At 37.0% G+C, this 19,756-nt stretch overlaps 1 protein-coding gene across 1 annotated transcript; it reads right to left on the bottom strand.

Moving 5' to 3' along the window:
• Positions 1-537: 537 nt before the first annotated feature.
• RNaseZ (ribonuclease Z) lies at positions 538-19,575 on the bottom strand. Its single transcript, XM_019060986.2, has 13 exons — positions 19,122-19,575; positions 17,909-18,095; positions 15,811-15,971; positions 13,759-13,916; positions 12,439-12,666; positions 11,171-11,312; positions 9,285-9,592; positions 8,838-8,946; positions 7,751-7,957; positions 6,157-6,463; positions 4,675-4,867; positions 3,058-3,278; positions 538-845 (listed from the first exon to the last, which is right to left on the bottom strand). Exons 1-13 carry the CDS (start codon positions 19,379-19,381, stop codon positions 711-713), a joined length of 2,616 nt encoding a protein of 871 aa, XP_018916531.2. The 5' UTR covers positions 19,382-19,575; the 3' UTR covers positions 538-710.
• Between the last annotated feature and the right edge of the window lie 181 nt (positions 19,576-19,756).

The following is a 19,756-nucleotide window of genomic DNA, read 5'->3' on the forward strand; positions in this document are numbered from 1 at the left end:
TTTGTTTTTGGATGGGTCGTTTATGGTGCCTGTCTAACCTTTGTGTGTAGTGAAAACATAAAATATATTATTTATATTCTACGACATACGTTTTTTTATCGACGGCTTCTATGTTTGCTTTGTTCGGTGCATATGAGTGGATTTTCTTCTCACATTTTTGATGACCCCCCTGTGGTTAACTGTGCCTAGACAGGGCATGGGCCTATCTATAGCGTTGATTGTAGTGTGGTGTGTCGAGTGTAGTCACATCCCTGCTGCATAGTCTTTGTTGCTCCTCCTTAGAGGAAGTATCGGTGCTCACCGTCATCGGTGTTCAAAATAGAAATATGAGGCCTGAAACTGGGGAGTTCTATAATTGATCTTTTAAAACCAAAAAATAACAGTTTAACAAAATATTAAAAACGAATAAAATTTCATATATTGACACTGTTAATGGAGTGGGGGTAAAAAATGCCGAAAAAGTGCATTACATAATTTAGGGACGGCCCCTGATAGATGATGATAGGAACTGAAGCCTTCAAAAAACAACATAGAATATAAAATAGAATATTAATATTTTTACATACTTAAGTTACATGTGCAACGAAAAAAAAAACTGGCTTAAACAGAAAATTCAGCTGAACAATAAAGTATTTGCAGTTTTTGACACTTTGAAATTTAATAATAGAATCAGTGGGAAAAGAACTTTCCTTTAAAAAAATTTGGCCTGTCTAATTTGAATACCTCTTTTCTTCCCTTAACTGCCGTTTCCGGGATTTTTGTTTCATTTCTTCTAAATACTCGCCAAATAGCACCTGTAATGCTGGTATCATCAGAGGCAGTTTCTTCAAATCACTCAATCTTACCTGAAATGATAAAATGACAACATTAAAAAAGAATCGGATTTTTTCCTTTTTTCTAAATTCTTTCTCCTGCAAGTTGGTACAAAAATGTATAATATTCTTCTTGTATGCAGTCATGAGAGATTGCAATGCTGGTTCAGTTACCACTAATTATTCAACATTGATTCAAACATGTTCAACAATTATTCAACAGATTGAAGAGGTTGACAATCATAGGCGTAGCTAGGTCATTTTGCTGGGGGGGCCCTGGCCCCCCACCACCAGGGAGTCTGGGGGGTATGGAATATCCCCCACCTTAGCGGGGGGTCCGGGGGGCCTCCCCCAGAAAATGTTTGAAATTTTAACTCTATTTGAGCGCATCTCGAGGCACTTGTGGCGCTAATCTTCCTTCAATTTTGGCCTAAAAATCACCCAGTTTTATGCATTTTAAGGTTAAAATACTTCGAAATTGTTGCATTCATCAGGTTATTCTATTTATAGGCATCCTCTCACCGGCCACGGCGACATAGACTTACCGTTGAGGAAGGTGTTTTTGCACCATCCAGAATTTCTGGGGGGGGGGGGGGGTGCAGATGATACTATTTCAAATTCTTGGGGGGAGGCTCCCCTAGGGTGGACCGTTTTTGAACTTTTTTCGAAATTCCAAGACGGCTAGTGCTAAAAAATTGCGTTTTGGCATAAAAAACCGCATGGAAACTGCCACCCACTGCTGCCAGATTGAACTACTAATGTGTTCAATTGTATTATATCTTACCATCAGTCTGGGCATACTGTACTAAGAAGTACTCAATTTAGGTGACAGGAACATTATTCCAGTGATATCCACGGATCAGAGGCCCATTCTAGCCCGGTGGTTATTTTTTCATTACTGAGGGATATGGCATCCCTGTAGTACTCCTTTCCACCCTAATTCCACATCGTAAGCCGTAAAATAGTAGGACAGAGTCTACTGATAAGTCTCGTTAGTCATAACACAAAGTATGAGCAAAATAGAATCAATGAAAATTAACATGAAATATAGGTAGTATTTTTGCGCATTTTTAAGGGATTTCGGGGGTCCATGATTGCGTCCCCTAAGGCATTCCCTGCGCGTTGGGGGTGTCCTATCCTGACCTGTATCGCTTGAAATGATATTTAAAGTATTTTAAATTGTATTTTCATTAATTCTACGCGTTTCCCGGGCCTTAAACAGAGTCTTTAAAATTTCTCGAAAAAATCGAAAATTTGGCAACAAAGATGGCGTCTGGACGGGCTCAGGACATCATCCAAAAATTCTGGAAAAAATTGAGCGTTATTTTTATGCCGAAACGCAACTGTTTAGCACTAGCCGTCTTGGAATTTCGAAAAAAGTTAAAAAACGGTCCACCCTAGGCTCCCCCCTTCCTACGCCTCTGTTGACGATCAACAAAGAAAAAGTAAAAAATAGTACTAAAGCCTTGATACCTTGATAATGTGCATTTATTTTAATTCATGCGGCAAAGTACTTTCAATTAACACATATTAAGGTATCAAGGCTACAGTACTATCTTTTACTTCTATTAATTAGATACCTATACTTACAACCATTATGTTTAGACAAAGAAAAGGGTGAGACACATTCCCTGCAGAAAAAAGCAAATGACTCATGCATAAGAGCTGCTTCTACAGTGCTCTGAGACACCTAATCCCTACAGCACCCTATCCTCCTGCAGTCCTTCAGAGAATTGGCACTCCCTTATTTCATTCAAAACCCCCTGTTGTCACTCCTTCACTGGGTGTTCTCTTTGTTTTGTTCCAAGAGGAACCTAATCATGCATCTTCTTCGGTAGCTTTTCTTTTGTATTGCTATTAACACAACCATACCAGACTGGCTGTTTCATCATAATGTCGAATACATTATTGTTCTCAACTACCATGACCTGATGCACCCTATTATTGTGGACCTGATCTCTTCTAGAAATTCCCACCGACCTCTTCCAGATATCCATATCTGTTGCTCTTACCATATGCTATCCGTTTCCTCAGCTGCCAAACTTAACATCCATACGTTAAAATACTTTTCACTTTGGCATTGTAAATTCTATACTGATTATCCAAAATTTATTTGTTTTATGATGAAGTTCCTTTGGTTCTAAAGATGCAATCGATGATCCAAGCGCAAATTGATTTCACAGAAAACTTAGAGGACACTGCCCAATTCATCGAACAAAAATGTCTCACTAGTCAACATTCTCACCTGCATGTTGTCAAACGCTACTCCAACATCTTCATAATGATTAGTCAAGTTGGGTATTTTTGCATAGCGCTGACTGAAATGGGTGAGAAGGGTGAACTTTGCTTTCATTTTCCGACCAATGTCAATCGCTTGAGATGTCGTTGAATGCATTTTAATTAATGCCTCACCAGAAAGTTCATCCTCCATCGTTGCCTCATGAATTAACAAGTCAGAATCCATCCCTGAAAGAAAAATGCCCATGGTATATTTATCCTCTGAGAGCCAAGTACATACACATAGGAACTCATAACAAGGTTTAAATTTTTGCTGCATACATCTGCGCACCAAAAGGAGGAGTAAGCGAACCTCTCGCCCACGATCAAAGATGCGTGTATTAAAAAAATATTCTGTTGGCAAAAAGAATTTCTCATCATGCCTTATTTTTCTGATAAACGACCGTACTGTGTTTCTTCCTGCAAAACGATTTGTTCGATTTTCCCATGACTTTTTAAGAATCCCTGAAATTTTTTAAAATAACTTTTGTAAAAATTTTGAAACACTTCGACTGAGATGGGTATTTTTCTGGATCTGCCATTAATTTATAAACACCGTAAAGACTGCACATTTACTTGTAAATCAAATCAGATGTTGCAGAATTTCTAAGAAACTATAAAAATTTAGAAATTGCATGGTTGTAAGCCTAGTTGTCGTAAGGAAAAAAATGATACCTTGAATAATTGCCTGAAATAGCACATAAATCTTTCCTCTACCAAAAGATTATTAACTTTAAAGAAGAGCGATTATGTAAATTGAATTAATAACATACATATTTTTAGTTTTTTTTAGAGGAAAGAAAAAATTGCACGATTTTGAGAACACTGTAATGGGCCTGTTGCAAACTTTTGCTGGAGCAAAAATAAGAGTTGTTCCTTATATATAATGTCTCAAAAATCACGATGAGCGCATCGGCAAACTCTAAAATGCACTCCTAACTTCACAATCTCCATAAGAAATTTGCGTTTTTTTAAGATTCTTGCTTCTAAAAGGATACTCCAGCACAGGAGAACATTTCGTTAGAGGAGTCATTCCATTCAACCCCTGCTCAACATGGCCGACGCCTCCACACGCAAGTTGAGGAGAGCACAAGGTCAATCAAGGTGGATATCTATCAACACGAGACAAATGTGAATGTAAAAACGCCGATTGTTATCAGGTGGTTAGAATCATCGTCCCGTCACATGTGTTATGGCGGATTGGCATCAACTATGTTGAATATTGCTTAGTATCCTTGTGAGCAGGGGTTGGATGGAATGACTCCTCTGACGAAATGCTGACCTTTGCCGTGGTAACATTTTCTAAGCGGGAAGCTCGAAAAAACGCAAATTTCTTACGCAAATTGTGAAGTACGGAGTGCATTTCAGACGTTGCCGATGCACTCATCAAGATTTTTGAGACACTTTCTACGAGTTACAACTCTTATTTTTGCTCTAGCAAAATTTTGCAATGGGCCCATAGTGTTGGTTCTTTTCTGCCAAATGCGATCAAAATAAGGGCCAAAACTAGAAATTCCGTTTGCCATTGTGCAAAATCATCCTTATATATTCTACACAGTAGATTATAAACAAAGGCAAAACTCACCTATTTGAACTAGACTATCGCAAGGCATGGTGTCTCCTGAATAAGTCATTTTCCAGCCTGAGGAATGTGTCAGAGAAACTCCAAATGAATGGACACAATGTTTCACTCCAATAGTTTGAATCAGAGTTAATCCGAATGTCTCCAGGAGGGTTTTTCTCTCCTCGCTCATTTCTGAGCATCCATTTGTGGGGCTCTGGGTAAAGATAAATAAAAGAGATAGAAATTACTCACTGACTTCCAACTTAGCAAAAGTAAAGAGTAAATGCAAGTTTATTAAATGACTACAGTTCGTGCTGAAGATGTGTTCTCCTAGACACCTGAAAAAGCAAGCTTCTTCAAGAATTCGGGCATACCTACCCTGAAATGTTAGGTATTTTTTACCTGGTGTGTGTGATGTCCACAATCAAAGTCCACACATTTTTCGGCCATATAAGCTGTGCTTTGATCATTTTTGATCATAAAGGACAGATCACCAAGCGGACTTCATCCCAGCTTGCCAGCTTGCCTCTCAAACAGCTTTTCTTAAGGGCACCACTATCTAGACATCTACGCAGCATCATATCGATGATCAAAGTGTGAAACACGTACCTCAAGTGCCGTATCTCAAAATTTTCGCTCCTATTTTATTTTTTTGGAGAAAAACGAGCCAACTTTGTGAACTGAAATTTATACAGAATATTCTGCTAGTAGAAAAGACAAATCAAGGAAGTTAGGTTGAATAGTACTTAGGTAAATAATAATAATAGTAATAAGGTAAATAATTAAGTATCAATTAAAGTATTTAATTAGTAATTTAGTAATTAGGTTGAATGGTTTTCCAAAGAAAAAATAAGTATGATACGAAGTTTGCAATATAGGAAATGGAGATGCATCGTTTCACACTTTGGTCATAGATATACTACATGTACTTCATTGGAAAATCTTCGGTATCCTTCGTAAGAAAGGGAATGGCTTAATCGGCTTGGCCTTTCAGGTTTAACAGTACAGCTAATGCAAATCGACGCCTCCTTCTCCTTCTCTTTCTGTTTAGATTGAGGACACATAAAGTTATCCTAGTGCCAAAAAACAGATTATAAAAAGCCTACCCCAAGTAGCAGTGATCGCGATGAATAGCGTTTTTATCGGTTGGTTATCGCGATAATATCAGTGGCAATACATCAAGTATTTATCATATTAAAAATTGCAATACATGGCGACTAAATCGCTACCTATCGCAATTTTTGGTTCGATAAAATCGCAATCAATTTTCATCGATAAAATCAAAATTAAACCGCCATTTATCGCGATTTTTATTTCGAAAATATCGCGATAAATTACCAGGCGATAAAATTGCGATTTTATCCCAGTGAGATCGAGGATAGTTGCTCAGATATTGATGATCCTAGCGATTTTATTACCTAAAAAATTGCAATATATCCCGATTTTTCCATTGAAAAATGCTACTTGGGTACTGCTAGAAAACGTTAATTTGTAAAGACTTACAAGGTCCACATTGGGTATCAGAGTGAAATCACTGAGAACAGGCTCAAAATTATAGTGATATAAAGTCATCCAACTCATGATTTGATGAGGAGCTATTAGAAAGATGGGAGAAAAATTCTCCTTTGGAAGAGCTTTTCTTCTTGCTTGCAATAATCCGATAAGTCCGAGATGATGATCTGCATGCAAGTGGGAGACGTAAATAGCTTTCAGCTTTGATAAGATACGATCAGAGTCCGATTCTCCGAAGAATCTCACCAACTGACTGTAGGTGCCCTCCCCACAATCTAACAGCATGCATGCTTCGGCACTGGAAAGGAAGAAATATTTGTGTACATGGTAGACAACTTATATTAGGACGTATTTCTATCAAACAGAAATATGTTCAGGTGGGAAAGATGGGGTGTGCTCGTTAGTACTTGAGCCATAAGAATGAATGGGAATGATGAAGCGCCAGTAACATAGCCGCCGCTCTAGTAGCCATTTGTCATCTTTAACTCATGAACCCTGTGCACAGCGCTCATGACACATACCCACGGCTCATGAGTCTTGCATTCAGTCGGCACACAGTTCCATTTGCTGCATTAGAAAAATAGGATTTTACATTCTATCAAATGGAACTATGCGCACACTCAATGAGCCGTGGGCATGTGTCAAGAGCGTTGTGCACAGGGCTCATGAGTTAAAGACAACAAATGGCTACTGGAGCGGCGGCTACATCACTGACGCTTTGTCATTCCCATTCATTCTTACGGCCCAAGCACTAACGAGCACACCCCATCTTTCCCACTTGCACATAGTTCTGTTTGATGGAAATATGTCCATATAAAAAAAGAAAAAAAAAACCCTGAGTATTGCGTTTCCAGTTATTCTTTCCCTCAAGGATCATCATCTTATTCAATCTTCTTCAATAATAATATCTCTCCAGCTTAGAATATTTCTATCAGCTGTACATGCTAGGGCTCAGTTTTTGAAATTTGATATTGTTCTCTAAAAATGAAGAAAAAGCTTTAAATTTAACACCACCTTCTCCTACTCAAAAGTAAAAAAAATAACCAAAAGTCTAAATAGACAACAATGTAAAAAGAAAAGCAGCTTTGAAAACAGATTAAAATCGATGGCTGAAGTCAAAAAATGTTTAAGAACCTCAGATTGCTAAGTTATAAGTGAGGGTGTGTGTGTGTGTGTGTGATGTTCGTGTGTGGTAACTTACTTGTTTTTTTTTTCTTTTTTTTTTCTTTTTCTGAAAAAATCAAATGAAATTAGAAGAAAACATTTTGATTAGCCTTCCTTGAAGAAAATAAAACATAATCAGAGATTTTGAAACGTCGCGATTACTGAGACAGGCATTATTTACATTCAGCCATTGATATATGTGTTGATAATTTTATGAAACTACTTCTCTTCTTCATTAAAATATAGAGATACTTTTGAAGAAAAGTTAAAAAAAAAAAAATTAAAATTCCTCATGGAAATTGATTATTGTTCCTTAAACCCTAGAAAATTAATGATCCTTTTGTTTAGGAAACTTAGATGACAATTTTATTGGATGAATGAAAAAGAAAAAAAGCAAGAAATTGATACGAAAGTAACTTACTTGATTTCCACTAATATACCGCTTGTATTCCTGACTTTATTTGGAATGGAGGAACCCGTGCCTAAAAATAACACTCTTGGGTAGTCTCTTGAATCTGTGGGCAAGCTTTTCAAATTCTCATGAAACTCATCTAATTTCTCCTTAAATCCATCGATGGAAAACGCCTCCTCAAGATATTTTTCTGGAGTGAGTACAGGACAAAATTCCCTGAAACAAAACAAAAACGAGCCAATAGGATTATAAAAAATTGACTTAAAACTCGTCGCAAAAGTGTAAAAAAAAGTATCCTAAGACTAGAACTTACAGGTTGTGCACAGGGGTATTAAAATGATACGCATTTGAGAGTATCCATGGCTAAATGCGTATCATAATTGAAATGTTCGAAAATGTCTGATTATGTTTCATTTTCCTGCGGAAAATTAATCTACATGCTTCGTGGCAATTTTCTGCAACATTTTTAGATTGAACGAAGAAACTTCACACAAAATTTCAATAGAAATTGTTGGTTATTTTTCCTTTAAATAAATAATACAGCGTCACAATAGAAGATCCGTATTTTTCAACTTTAGCCATTGAGTTAATAAATGCATCATTGCAACTGAACTTCTTCCTATCACTACTTCATAAATCAGCTGATTACTGATATGCCATAGGCACCCAAAAAATAACCTGCTCTATTATCCTGATTTTACATGGCTAAAAGTGGCAGAATGGGATATGCGAGGAAATTGTTCACTGTGTTTCAAGTTTTTTCCGCAGCGGACAGAGATTAGGGTGAATGTCATCTGTATATAAGATGCTTAGATATTTACTGGAGAAAAACGGAAAATACTTACATGCCTGCTTGAAAAGTACGGTAATTTTGATTCTGGGGATAAATTTTTTGATGACAAGGAAACATTCATTTTGGCGTGCTAAAATTCACACATTTTTTCGGCATTTTTTTTTTTTTTTGGCGTGTTCATCTTGTCACACTAAAATTCGAAATCCATTTTGTCATACTAAAATTTTAAATTCAAAATTCATTTTGTCATTTTTGTGATATAAAAACTCATTTGACTGCAGAAACAATCTTTAATAAACTTACGTATCCACATTTAAGGTTGGGCGCAACTCAGCACACAGCAGGGTCCGTCCTTGAACGATTGAGAGGGATTCAGAGTTCATAACTTGTGCTTTTGACGACTCACTCAATCCTGTAAGAAAGAAAAATGAAAGGCATAAAATAAGGATGATAAAAGAAATTGAACAGTCGCGGATCTGTAGATGATAAAATTTCATTTATTTTTCTGAAGAGTACTGTTTAAAAATGACCGTTCCTAACATGCAGAGTTCAGTGGTGAGGTCATTACTTTGACGTAGAATTTCTTTTTTTCTGTGTTGTCGATGAACTTGCTGGGATAAATTACAATCACTTCATTTACATTGTGGGAAGACCAGATATCATGTTCTCATAAAAATGCTTTTGATTGAGCAATCACCTGCAAGAAAGTATCAGCTCTGAAAAAGGAGCAAGGTGAAAAGATGTAGTTACCTTCTGAATGAGATACATTGATCGTATTACTATCATCATTACTGCTACCATCTATCACAGTTTCAGAATCAATGTTTTCATTCAATCTAGGATTCGGGATACGTCCGTTTGATGAATTGCTACCGTCTTCATTCTCTGAATGATCCAAACGAATCATTGTGTCTTTTAGCAGAGGGAAAACATTTGCATCAAAGAGATTTAGCTTTTGCTGAACTTCATGCACAGCTGTGCTCCCCATACAGTGATTTGATTCGTTGAGGAGGAGATGTTTTGTGGTGGGCGAAAACTTCCTCATCCAAGACTCATACCTGCAGGTAAAGGGGAAACCATACTAATAATACAACAGGTGAGAAAATTTTCCTGAAATAAGACTATCTTCTAACATTCTTCGGCAACCTGTCTCTTGCCATTCTCAGAACACGACTATGCCATGTAAATTCCAAATATACGGTTAAAAAGTTTGAGCTTCCGGGTATATTGGTTTTTTTTTTCTACCTATGCAGTCCCTCAGAAATAGGCTTGGAAAAAAAAATTAAATTCACTCACGTAAGAAAACGATTAAAAAATTTAAAACAATTCTTTATTATCATTATGATATTATTAAAAATTCAATTCTTGAGAAACTGATTGGTCAAAACACAAAAAACCAATACATCAATCCAAAGCTGAGAATATAAGCAATTTCATGATTATTTAAAATTTGCTAACTTTTAATTTCATAAGCCACACTACATGTACTCCACTCAAACAGGTACCAGAAAATTTGATGGAATGACCACAGAATACTGGATTTCGAATGAACTGGCGTGCAGTGACAGGTGCAGCAACATACTACAATCAATAGCGATGCCGCTTTTCATTGGCTTTTGCACCACCGACTAGGCCTACACAGGGTGATCCAAAAGTCCTGCATCACCAGTATCGAGTATCACTCTTGTAACTTTTGAAAAATTGATATAGAGACTTGAAATTTTGTGAGTATTCAAAGGTCAAAGAAAACGACTTTTAGGACCCCCTAAAATTTTGAGGGGATCTCTCTGACTAGGGACAAGAGCCCCAGTGGTTATTAGGGTGGTGCAGAACCTTTGGGTTACCCTGTATAGCAAGGCAATTCTGGTCCTATGGGAAAAGATGCTCAACCCATTTTGAGCGTTCATGACGTTTGTAGTGTACATTCTTTCCCGTCGTTTTGCACTGGGTATGTTACTAATGTATCCATTGGTAAAGGCCCGCACTGCTCCATGGGAATCGGCGCCATTTTTCATGGCGGGAAGCAATACCTATTTTCTCAATTTTTTTTACGTACCATTTCTACCCTTTTGCTCCTATTTTGTCCACTTTATGTAATGCCTGTAGGCTTGTCTTTGATAAATTAATATCTTTACGTTTTAAAACTCTGCAACGTACTTTTATTTAATGACTCTTTCAAGGATCGTTCAAAGTTTTTGTCGTCGTAGTTCTAGAAAAATCTTTGGGTACAAAGAACTCCTTCACTAATGACCCCAATATTTCACTCTATGATGACAAGACATTTCTTAAATATATGTATGTTTCCTAGGTTACGCTCAACGTTTAGTTCAACAGCGTCTTGCAGCGCTCTCTTCCGTCCGCGCAAGACCTCTTTTACATGTTGATGAGGTGCTACGGTGAACGCTCTCCAACGTCATAATATTGGAACCATCGTCTTGTTTATCTTGCTTGCTCCGTCCGGCCAGTCAAGCTGTGTCTCCTGCTTCTGTCTACAATGTCAATTTCGTGTCAACAGGCTGGTCACACGTTCAAGAACTACTCCCACCTCTGCTTGTTTCTTTGATTTGGAATTTTCTGAGCGTATCTCATTTTTAATGCTGAATGATTGAGCACAAATGGAATAATTGAATAATTACCTGGGATCTTTCATCACTTCTGGCGGAGAGAAATGCGCAACTAAGTAAGCTATGTCATCTTTATCTCCATTTTTCTGATACTTTTCAAAACTACTCTCATTGATCAATGAGTCTACAAAGGCAACTGTGGGACAATCAACAACTGAAACAAAAAGAATAGAGGCAGATTTGTGAAAGCAGGCATTTATTATCAACTTTTTAATGAAAACATATTATGCTACCTGGGCTCAACAGCAGTATTTAGCAACAGCATTACATGTCAGTACCAAACATTTGCATTGTATAACTCACAAACTTTACAATTATTTTGTATGTTCACAAGAGGTAACCCAAAAATTACACTACAGTTGCAGTTCTTCATGCCCCTCTTCAAAAAATTGCGTAATGCTGATCCACACTGGGGTGGGGCAAAAAACAGCTTTTTTCAAAATTGAAATGCACTTAAGCAAAAAAGTTGCATATTGGCATTGCTTTGAAGCCTACAAAAAGGTCCCTCTTTTTTTAAAAAAAAATTTTGGTTTGCGCCCCGCCATTTTGGGATAGTTATTCAATTCCTGCATTTTCTGCCGACTCAACCATACTTTATAAGCATGGTAAAGATCAGCTAAAGCTCTCATTTTCGGAGTCAAAACTCACATTTCGGTTTCAATTTCACTTTACAGCGTGGCGTGCTAATTAGTTTTTCGATCAAAAATAATTTTTATGGCCCCTACATGCCCCAAAAAAGTTGGCAACATAATTGCGACTAGTATTTCAACAATTTTATTGAATTTTTTTTTAAGTGACCATTGCGAAGACATGTTTTTAAGCTCTACTTCATGTATGCAGGCAGTCTTAAACAAGGTTGAAACAGAGAAACAGAATATTGTGAAAAATTCTAGAATGCGTATCCCAAGGATATTTACCAATTGAGTTATATTATCAAGATACGGGCCGTTCATAGAATATGTAATGTTGGAGGGGCGGGGGGGTTTTGAGCCTGTGATATGTTACGATTGTTACACATGTAGTGCAAATTTTTCGAAATTCTATGATGACGCAGGGTGGCGATTTTCCACCGATTATTCATCACAAGAGGCTTATTTGAGGAAAAGGGGAATCAAACTAGGCGTTATGCTGGCTTTTTAGGGGGTTGTAGACTTGTATAGCAGGTGCATTACAAGGGGTAGAGGGGAGTAAAAGAATGCGGTTTTCAGCGTTACGTATTTCATGAACAGCCCCAAATTTCAAGCTAAATATGCAAGCAGCAGATTTGTCTCAATACAAACCAATTATTATTGGGCCAGGATCATCTGGTCCTTTGACCTCTTCCGCTTTGACTATTTCTCCACTGGGTAAGGTGACATTTTTCCCTGCCTTCAGAAAACCCAACAAAGGTCCAACCGGTACATTACGTTCAACGCATTTTTTAACATTCAGGACACCCGGTTTTGGATTTAGCTGGCATATAAACGCCATTGTTATGCTGCCTGACGATGTTTTCATTTTCTTTGCCTCTGTAGTGAAAAAACATAAAACAAATAAAGTTGGAACCGCTGTGAAGATTGGATCCCTCCATAAAAAAAGGAGAGGATTGATGATACATACATGGGTCATCCAGCAGATGCTTGTATGTTTTACTGCATCCCTATGTATTGCAGGATAAAAAGTCCTACACGCCAGTTTATTTGATTGATTCTCAATTTAAAGTTAAAATACGACCAGTTAACTCCATTAATTTTGATTTTAAAATTAAAGTAACAGGCTTAGGAACAAAAATAGCAGAAACTAAAAAAAAAAAACATTAGTCTTCCCCCCCCCCCCCAGCTCAAATGACCCCATTAAACTCTCAAAGTCCTGGCATTTCTTAGTTCCATTCAGTTTTTGATCACATAATGATAACATATTGATGGTGAAACTATAAAACCACATATCTCGATTTGCAAAGTTGCATAAATCCTATCACATTTTACTTTTAAAAAATAACTGATCATCATTTTGGCACAAAATTTCCCGTAACTTTTCTTCAGCTTTTCAAAAATATTCTCCAAGAAGTTTGCTCCAAAATGAATAGTGAGAACAAAAACACACCAACTCGGTAACTCGAAAATGCTCAATTTCCATTAAAGACAGTTAATTTACATAAAAGTCATTGAAGTTAGCGCATCTGTTCCAACTTTGACCTGTACTTGTCTTTTGGCAGCAAAAATCTTTTTCTTAAACTAACTTCTTCACCTACTGAGCAGTTTTATGTGTGTTTTGATTATTTTAATTTTTCCGAGTTGGTGTGTGTTTGTTCTCACTGATTCAAATGTCTGACAGGGCAGTTTTTTTTTATTCAAAAAAGGAACAGAAATTTAAAAATGCAAAGTTAAATATGTTTTTCTCTGGTATTACCATCAATGTCCTTCTTGTTTTCCTCACCAAGTTGGACTGCAGTTTACAATACATGCTGTGACTTTTTCAAAATGCAAGGTGTTGGAAACAGAATTTTCCGTACGCTTTGTATGGTTTGCTTTAACAAAGCAGAGGCTAGGAGTGAATCCAGTACCTCTTGGTAAGTTAATTTTTGCATGTGATACCACTAATTCCAGAAGAAAATTTTTTACCTTGATGAGAAGCTTGTGCAATATCCTTTCTTTTTAAAGCATTCTCACTTTTGGAATTGTCGTGCGAGTTTGACTTCTCACTTTGTGGGCTTCTTTCGTGTCCATAGTAATCAGTATCATCCTCCATCAGAATTGGAGGTTCAGCCTGATTTGAAGATCTGGGAAAAGTAAACATTTCTTGATTTAGCGAAGGATAATACAGCCCTTCACCGGAAACAGGGTAGTTACTACATGAATGCCTGAATATGCTAAGGCCAATCTATTCTTAATAGACCTATAAAGTCGATCTTTCTGGGAAGATGGGCCACTTGACAAGGTATGAGTTAAAGCACTACATAAGTAACATGATTCCTTTTCAAAATTCAACAAGAAAAACAAATCATACAATCAGAAGTCTGGAAATCAAGTCCTAAACAAGATACAGGTGTTTACAATAAACATTGGTTAAATGGCAAAACTACAAATCGACGGTGAAACTACCAAACCACGTATCTCGTTTGCGGCGTTTAAAAATCTACGCTCACATTTTCTTTTTTTGAAGTAGACCAAATCAATATCATTCCTTGAAATTTTCACAGAATTTTCCCCGCACGAAGAGGAAAAATCACAGAAATTTTCAAGACTGGACGTTAAGTAGTTTTTCATTTAAAAAATAAAGTATGACAGGAAGTCTGCGACGTCGCAAACCGAGATACGTGGTTTGGTAGTTTCACCGTCGAAATGTTGTCAAGTTTGATCTGCATTAAAAATACTTGTTAATAACTCGTCCAGGAGTTGGCTCTCGACATTACCTTTGTAGGAATTGTTTTTTAGATAGGATTTGGAGGAGGAGACATGTGACTTTTTCTTCAGTTCAGATCTTGTCTATTTGCTCATTAAGTGATCCAAAATAAACACTTGGGTGCTGTAATATCTAACTGGCATCCCGCATAGGTATTATAGATGGCACACTCATTGCATAGAAACACTAGCCTGAATGAAAGTGCTTAAAAAAGCCCTCTTTTTCTGATGAAAACGTACTTATTTCATGGAACAGAGCATGCGAAGAAATCAAAGGAACACGGCCTGAAAGAACAGCATCTTAAAGGCAGCAGATGCAGCATGAGACCTGACACCCTCAACCCTTGAGCATTGTTTCTTCGCATGCAAATTGAGACTCAAGGCAAACAAAAGAGTGACAAAGATAGCAGCTTTTTCTGAAAAACAAGTCTTCATCCTGGATCTGGATGCAGCTGAATAAAGGCTGAACATGGTTCGAACACTGAAAGTTCCATTCTACAACTGCAACATCTAGAATGTTGTACTCTAATGTATGTTGAATGAGAGATACAGTTGTATGTAATGAACCAAATAATTTGAATTAATGTTGCTGTATTCAATAATGCTGTGAAAAAAATTGAGTAATACTCAAACACTAGGATTTTTTATCTGTTCATACTGGTGGTGCTAAAAATACTAAAATTCAAAAATAAAAAGTTCAGAAGTAAATTCTGAAGTTCAGAAATACTAAAATTACTTGATCATGGGTACAAATTACAAAGGAATAATAAATACTGATTTCAAATTACAGATATCATAGACGGCTAAGGGTACTAAAAAAATAAGATACAAGAGCTTAAATATAAAGCATTTCATAAAGATTTTGGGTTCAATGGCAACAAAAACCAAAAAAACTGTGGTGACCAACTGTGAGTATCAAAATTGAGTCAAATACAACATACAATATATGGAATCGAAATAGCAAACTCACAAAGTGGACAAAATAAAAAAGGCTGATGCGTCTCAGGGCGCCTGACCCCTTTGAAGAAATCGGAATTTGCCGTGACAGAAGAAAGATGCCCCAAAACATTTTGGCCTTTTTCATTTCATTTATTTTGTAAACTTGAGTTTATTATTTTGATTCTTTTAATTACATGTTGTTTTTGCCTCAATTTTAAGTTCAAACTTAAAAAATGCTGGAAAATGTTACCTTACATTTTATGTTGAATGATTTGCATTCATCATTTAATAGAGGTAAGTGAGAAAGGTATTTAAATCTAATATGTTACTTACTTTAAATCTGCTTCATTGCAAAATGAGTCACCAGCATGTAAGGACACATACTTTATTTTGAGAATATTATCCTCGAATTCTCCAAAGCGCGAACAGTTTGCAACCTCAACAGATAGGTGATTTAGAACAATGAACCTCCTTGTCGCAGGGACTATCATATCCTAATCAATCAAAATTGAAAAAACATCTCATTGATCATTGATTCATGTGCTTATTGATGGAAAGAATTGAGGACAATGCTAGAAAGAGGGCTTATGTAAAGAGTACAGTGTTTTGAAAAAAACTCATTTGAATGTTTGTAGTGGTTTCCCAACAAACCATCAGGATCAATAGGTTGAACCAAAGTCCTGAAGTTTTGAATTCTATTAATAGTTTGAGGGGAAAAAAAAATTATAAAAGGGTGTGATTTGAGGTAAACTGTTCTTCCGGTGTAGTCCTCAGTTATAAGAATCAAGTTTTTGCGGAAATTATGTTTTGTTTTTTATTTTCTGTGTTACACATTTATTAGCAAAAACTGAGTTTTTTTAGAACAAGTTAAAAGCATTGAATGAAAATCTAGATAATTCCCTGATAACTATGTGAAATGACTATTTTTAAATTTATTTTGAGGATTTTCATGAATGGTCCATTTTTGTTTCTATTTGTGAATTCAGAGTAAAAACTTCCGCGCATTAATGCCACTTTGATGAATGCCTAATTATGAGTATTACAAGGGTTATTTTACAAGATTATTTTGGAGGAGGTAGATCTGTACTTTGAGAGTATATACCTAATAAAATTTTAGAGTTTATTAGTTTAGAAATAAAGTAAAAAATACGACTGGAAAAATTTCGGTAATGTAATATTATGAGGGATCCATGAAATATTTTCAGCCGGACTTCTGACTTTATTTTTGGGCAAGTTGACTTCAAAATTTAATCATACATAGGCTGTCCCAAAACAACTGGCACTAAGTCTGTCATTCGGGAACTACAATAGATATCGACATGCAGTTTGCGGGAAGTGATAGCTCATACTCTTAGCTCTTAAGCGAGCTTAAGTAGAGCTAATTTGGTTAAAAACTCAACGAGTTACATCAATTTTCCCGAGACGTGAAAGAAATACCCCTACGGTATTTTTCGGTAATTTTTCATTCCGTTAACTTTGCGTCCGCAAGCTGTGCGATTGGTTCAGACGTTATGAATGAAGTTTCCACTTGTCTGGATGCAGGTTTGAACTTGTCAGCAAGTGTTTCCATCACAGCCGAGAAGTTTTTTTTCTGTTTGCAAAGTCAGTTTAGTGAAATTGTCCGGCCTGATAATGCGTTTTTTGGTGTGTCATCATGAGTTGACCCGCGGGGTTGAAGCAAGAGCAACGATACGCAATTCGATATTGCGTTTGTCGTGAATTATTTGCTTTTGAAACAGTAAATGAAATGACAGTGGCTCAGAAGTGTTTCAGAAGCAGATAATTCACGACGAGTGCAATATCGAATTGCAATTCGTTGCTCTTGCTTCAACTCCGCGGGTGAACTCATGACGAAACACGAAAAACGCATTATTGGGCCGGACAATTTCACTAAACTGACTTTGCAAACAGAAAAAAACTTCTCGGCTGTGATGGAAACACTTGCTGACAAGTTCAAACTTGCATCCAGACAAGTGGAAACTTCATTCATAACGTCTGAACCAATCACACAGCTTGCGGACGCAAAGTTAACGGAATGAAAAATTACCGAAAAATTCCATAGGGGTATTTCTTACACGTCTCGGGAAAATTGATGTAACTCGTTGAGTTTTTAACCAAATTAGCTCAACTTAAGCTCGTTTAAGAGTTAAGAGTATGAGCTATCACTTCCCGCAAATCGCATGTCGATATCTATTGTAGTTCCCGAATGACAGACTTAGTGCCAGTTGTTTTGGGACAGCCTATATATCTTCCGGAGGTACAGATCTGCTTCCTGCCAATCCAATTTTTTCAGATTAACCCAAATGAAACTCTTGATTAGTAACACATTGACATAGTGGTTGTACATGGAACTATTTACCCTTGATTCACCTGAAACAGCTATACTTCATAGGCTCTTGAAGTCTCAGAAGAATTCGACAAAAATACTTGCCAATCCGTCAGGCCCATGGAGCGTAATTTTAGGAAGGCCAACATCCTGAACAGTGAGTGCCAAGCCAGGTAGTCCACCAATGTTGCTCCATGCAGGCCTAGTGATGAAAACATGTTCAAGTTTGCTCAATTTCCGTTTGTGTTCATTGGCCAGCCTTTGAACGCCCTCGCCACAATTGAACAAATAACTGAAACATGAGAATGAATGTGATGAACTGCAGGATACATGGGAGCCTTCCCAACATGCGAAAATAGTGATGTAATAGCAAATCAAATTGTAAAAGATTACACAATTTTAAGGACCAGGGTGGTCTGTAAGATTAATGGAATCACAGTAGGTATGTGACCAATTTTTCGGACAAGGCAGTTTACAAGACCTTGTGTCTACTTCAAGTTAGGGACGAGTTCTATGGGACTCTAGACTCCTTTATGAACCAAAGTAAAAATCAGTGAGTAATTACTAAAGCTGTGACCTCGCAAAGGGTTTTCATAAATAACTGCTATTAACAGTTGTTGAACTTCACAAAAAATCCACAGGATCACATAGATCTGCCAGAAATTGAGTTCTTCACCCTGCGTAACTCAAGGGCATACCCTTCAAAGCAGAAATGAGTCGGAAAACGTAAAAAATGTAGTTATTTCTCAAGAATTCAGCCCCCTAACGGATTATTTATCGATTAACGGCTTAAACTCACTTTTGGAGCAGGCCGTGTACAGGTCGGGGTTCAGGGGGAAGGATCCTCTGAGTTCACCAGGATCCTGTGCAAGGTTGCGCTGTATGCAGTACTCGCCGGAGTACAGTTTCTGATAGAACTCGTCCCTGTCCAAGTGCACAATAATGTGAAAAGCCATTTAGGTCAACACCATGGGTTATACCAATTCCTGTCATACAACTCAGTACTAGCGGATGTAGGCGCAGTCAAAGCAATGGTCATAAGTAAAATTGGTTGCGGTAGAATGAGCAATCTAAACTAAATTCAATAGAAACAGAATGATACGTTAAGCTTAGATTTTAAGTAGGTTACAGCCAATGTATCTAATATTAAAATCAAATTTTCTATCCCCAACAGTTGTCATAAAGTAGAACTCAGCATAAAAATAATCGGTGTCGGAACATTGGCTTTTCAAAAAATTCTAGCAATTTCTAGGGTTTGGCAAACCTTCTGTGTTTTATCAATGTCAGCCTCATTTAAATTTCAATTTTAAAAGAGTACCTGTTAACACCAGTAAAGAGATACAAAGATTTGGGTGAGCCTTTAGAACCACTGCCGAGAACGTATAATTTCACAGTGCCGGGAATGTACTTCTGTAGTTTCTGCTTCCGAGCCAATCTCTGTTCTTTCAGAGCTTCATGATGACTGTAATTTTTCGGCATGATAAGGTGAAGCTTCGATTGTGGGGCATTAAACCGTAAAATAACACTGCCGATCGCCGAAACACATGTGTAGGTGCATCTGATGTAATAAGGCTGCATTAATTTATCACTGTGATTCAAAGCTTTGAGGTTGATTTGTAAGCTTCAACCTCGCTGGAAGAAGTTAAAATATTTAGCGGTAATTATAGAAATTGGAATTTATTCACATAATTTCATCACACAGAAAAAGTTACAAGAGTTACAACATGTTACTAGAGTCCCTTCAGTTACACAAAATTGTCACGGAGAACCTAACCTAAAACAACTCAGATGGCAATCCAAAACAATGAGGCCTCTTTACACTAGACGAATGGTAATGGCATATAGTACGCCGCGTATTGAATCATCTGAGCTTTGAGCATTGAGTTGCATTAATTTATAACTTTCTGATCGTTATGTATGGAAAAAAATCACGCAAAAATCCGTAAAGTCTCA

This window comes from Bemisia tabaci, chromosome 6, assembly GCF_918797505.1.
Source record: "Bemisia tabaci chromosome 6, PGI_BMITA_v3".
NCBI classification, from domain to species: Eukaryota; Metazoa; Arthropoda; class Insecta; order Hemiptera; family Aleyrodidae; genus Bemisia; species Bemisia tabaci.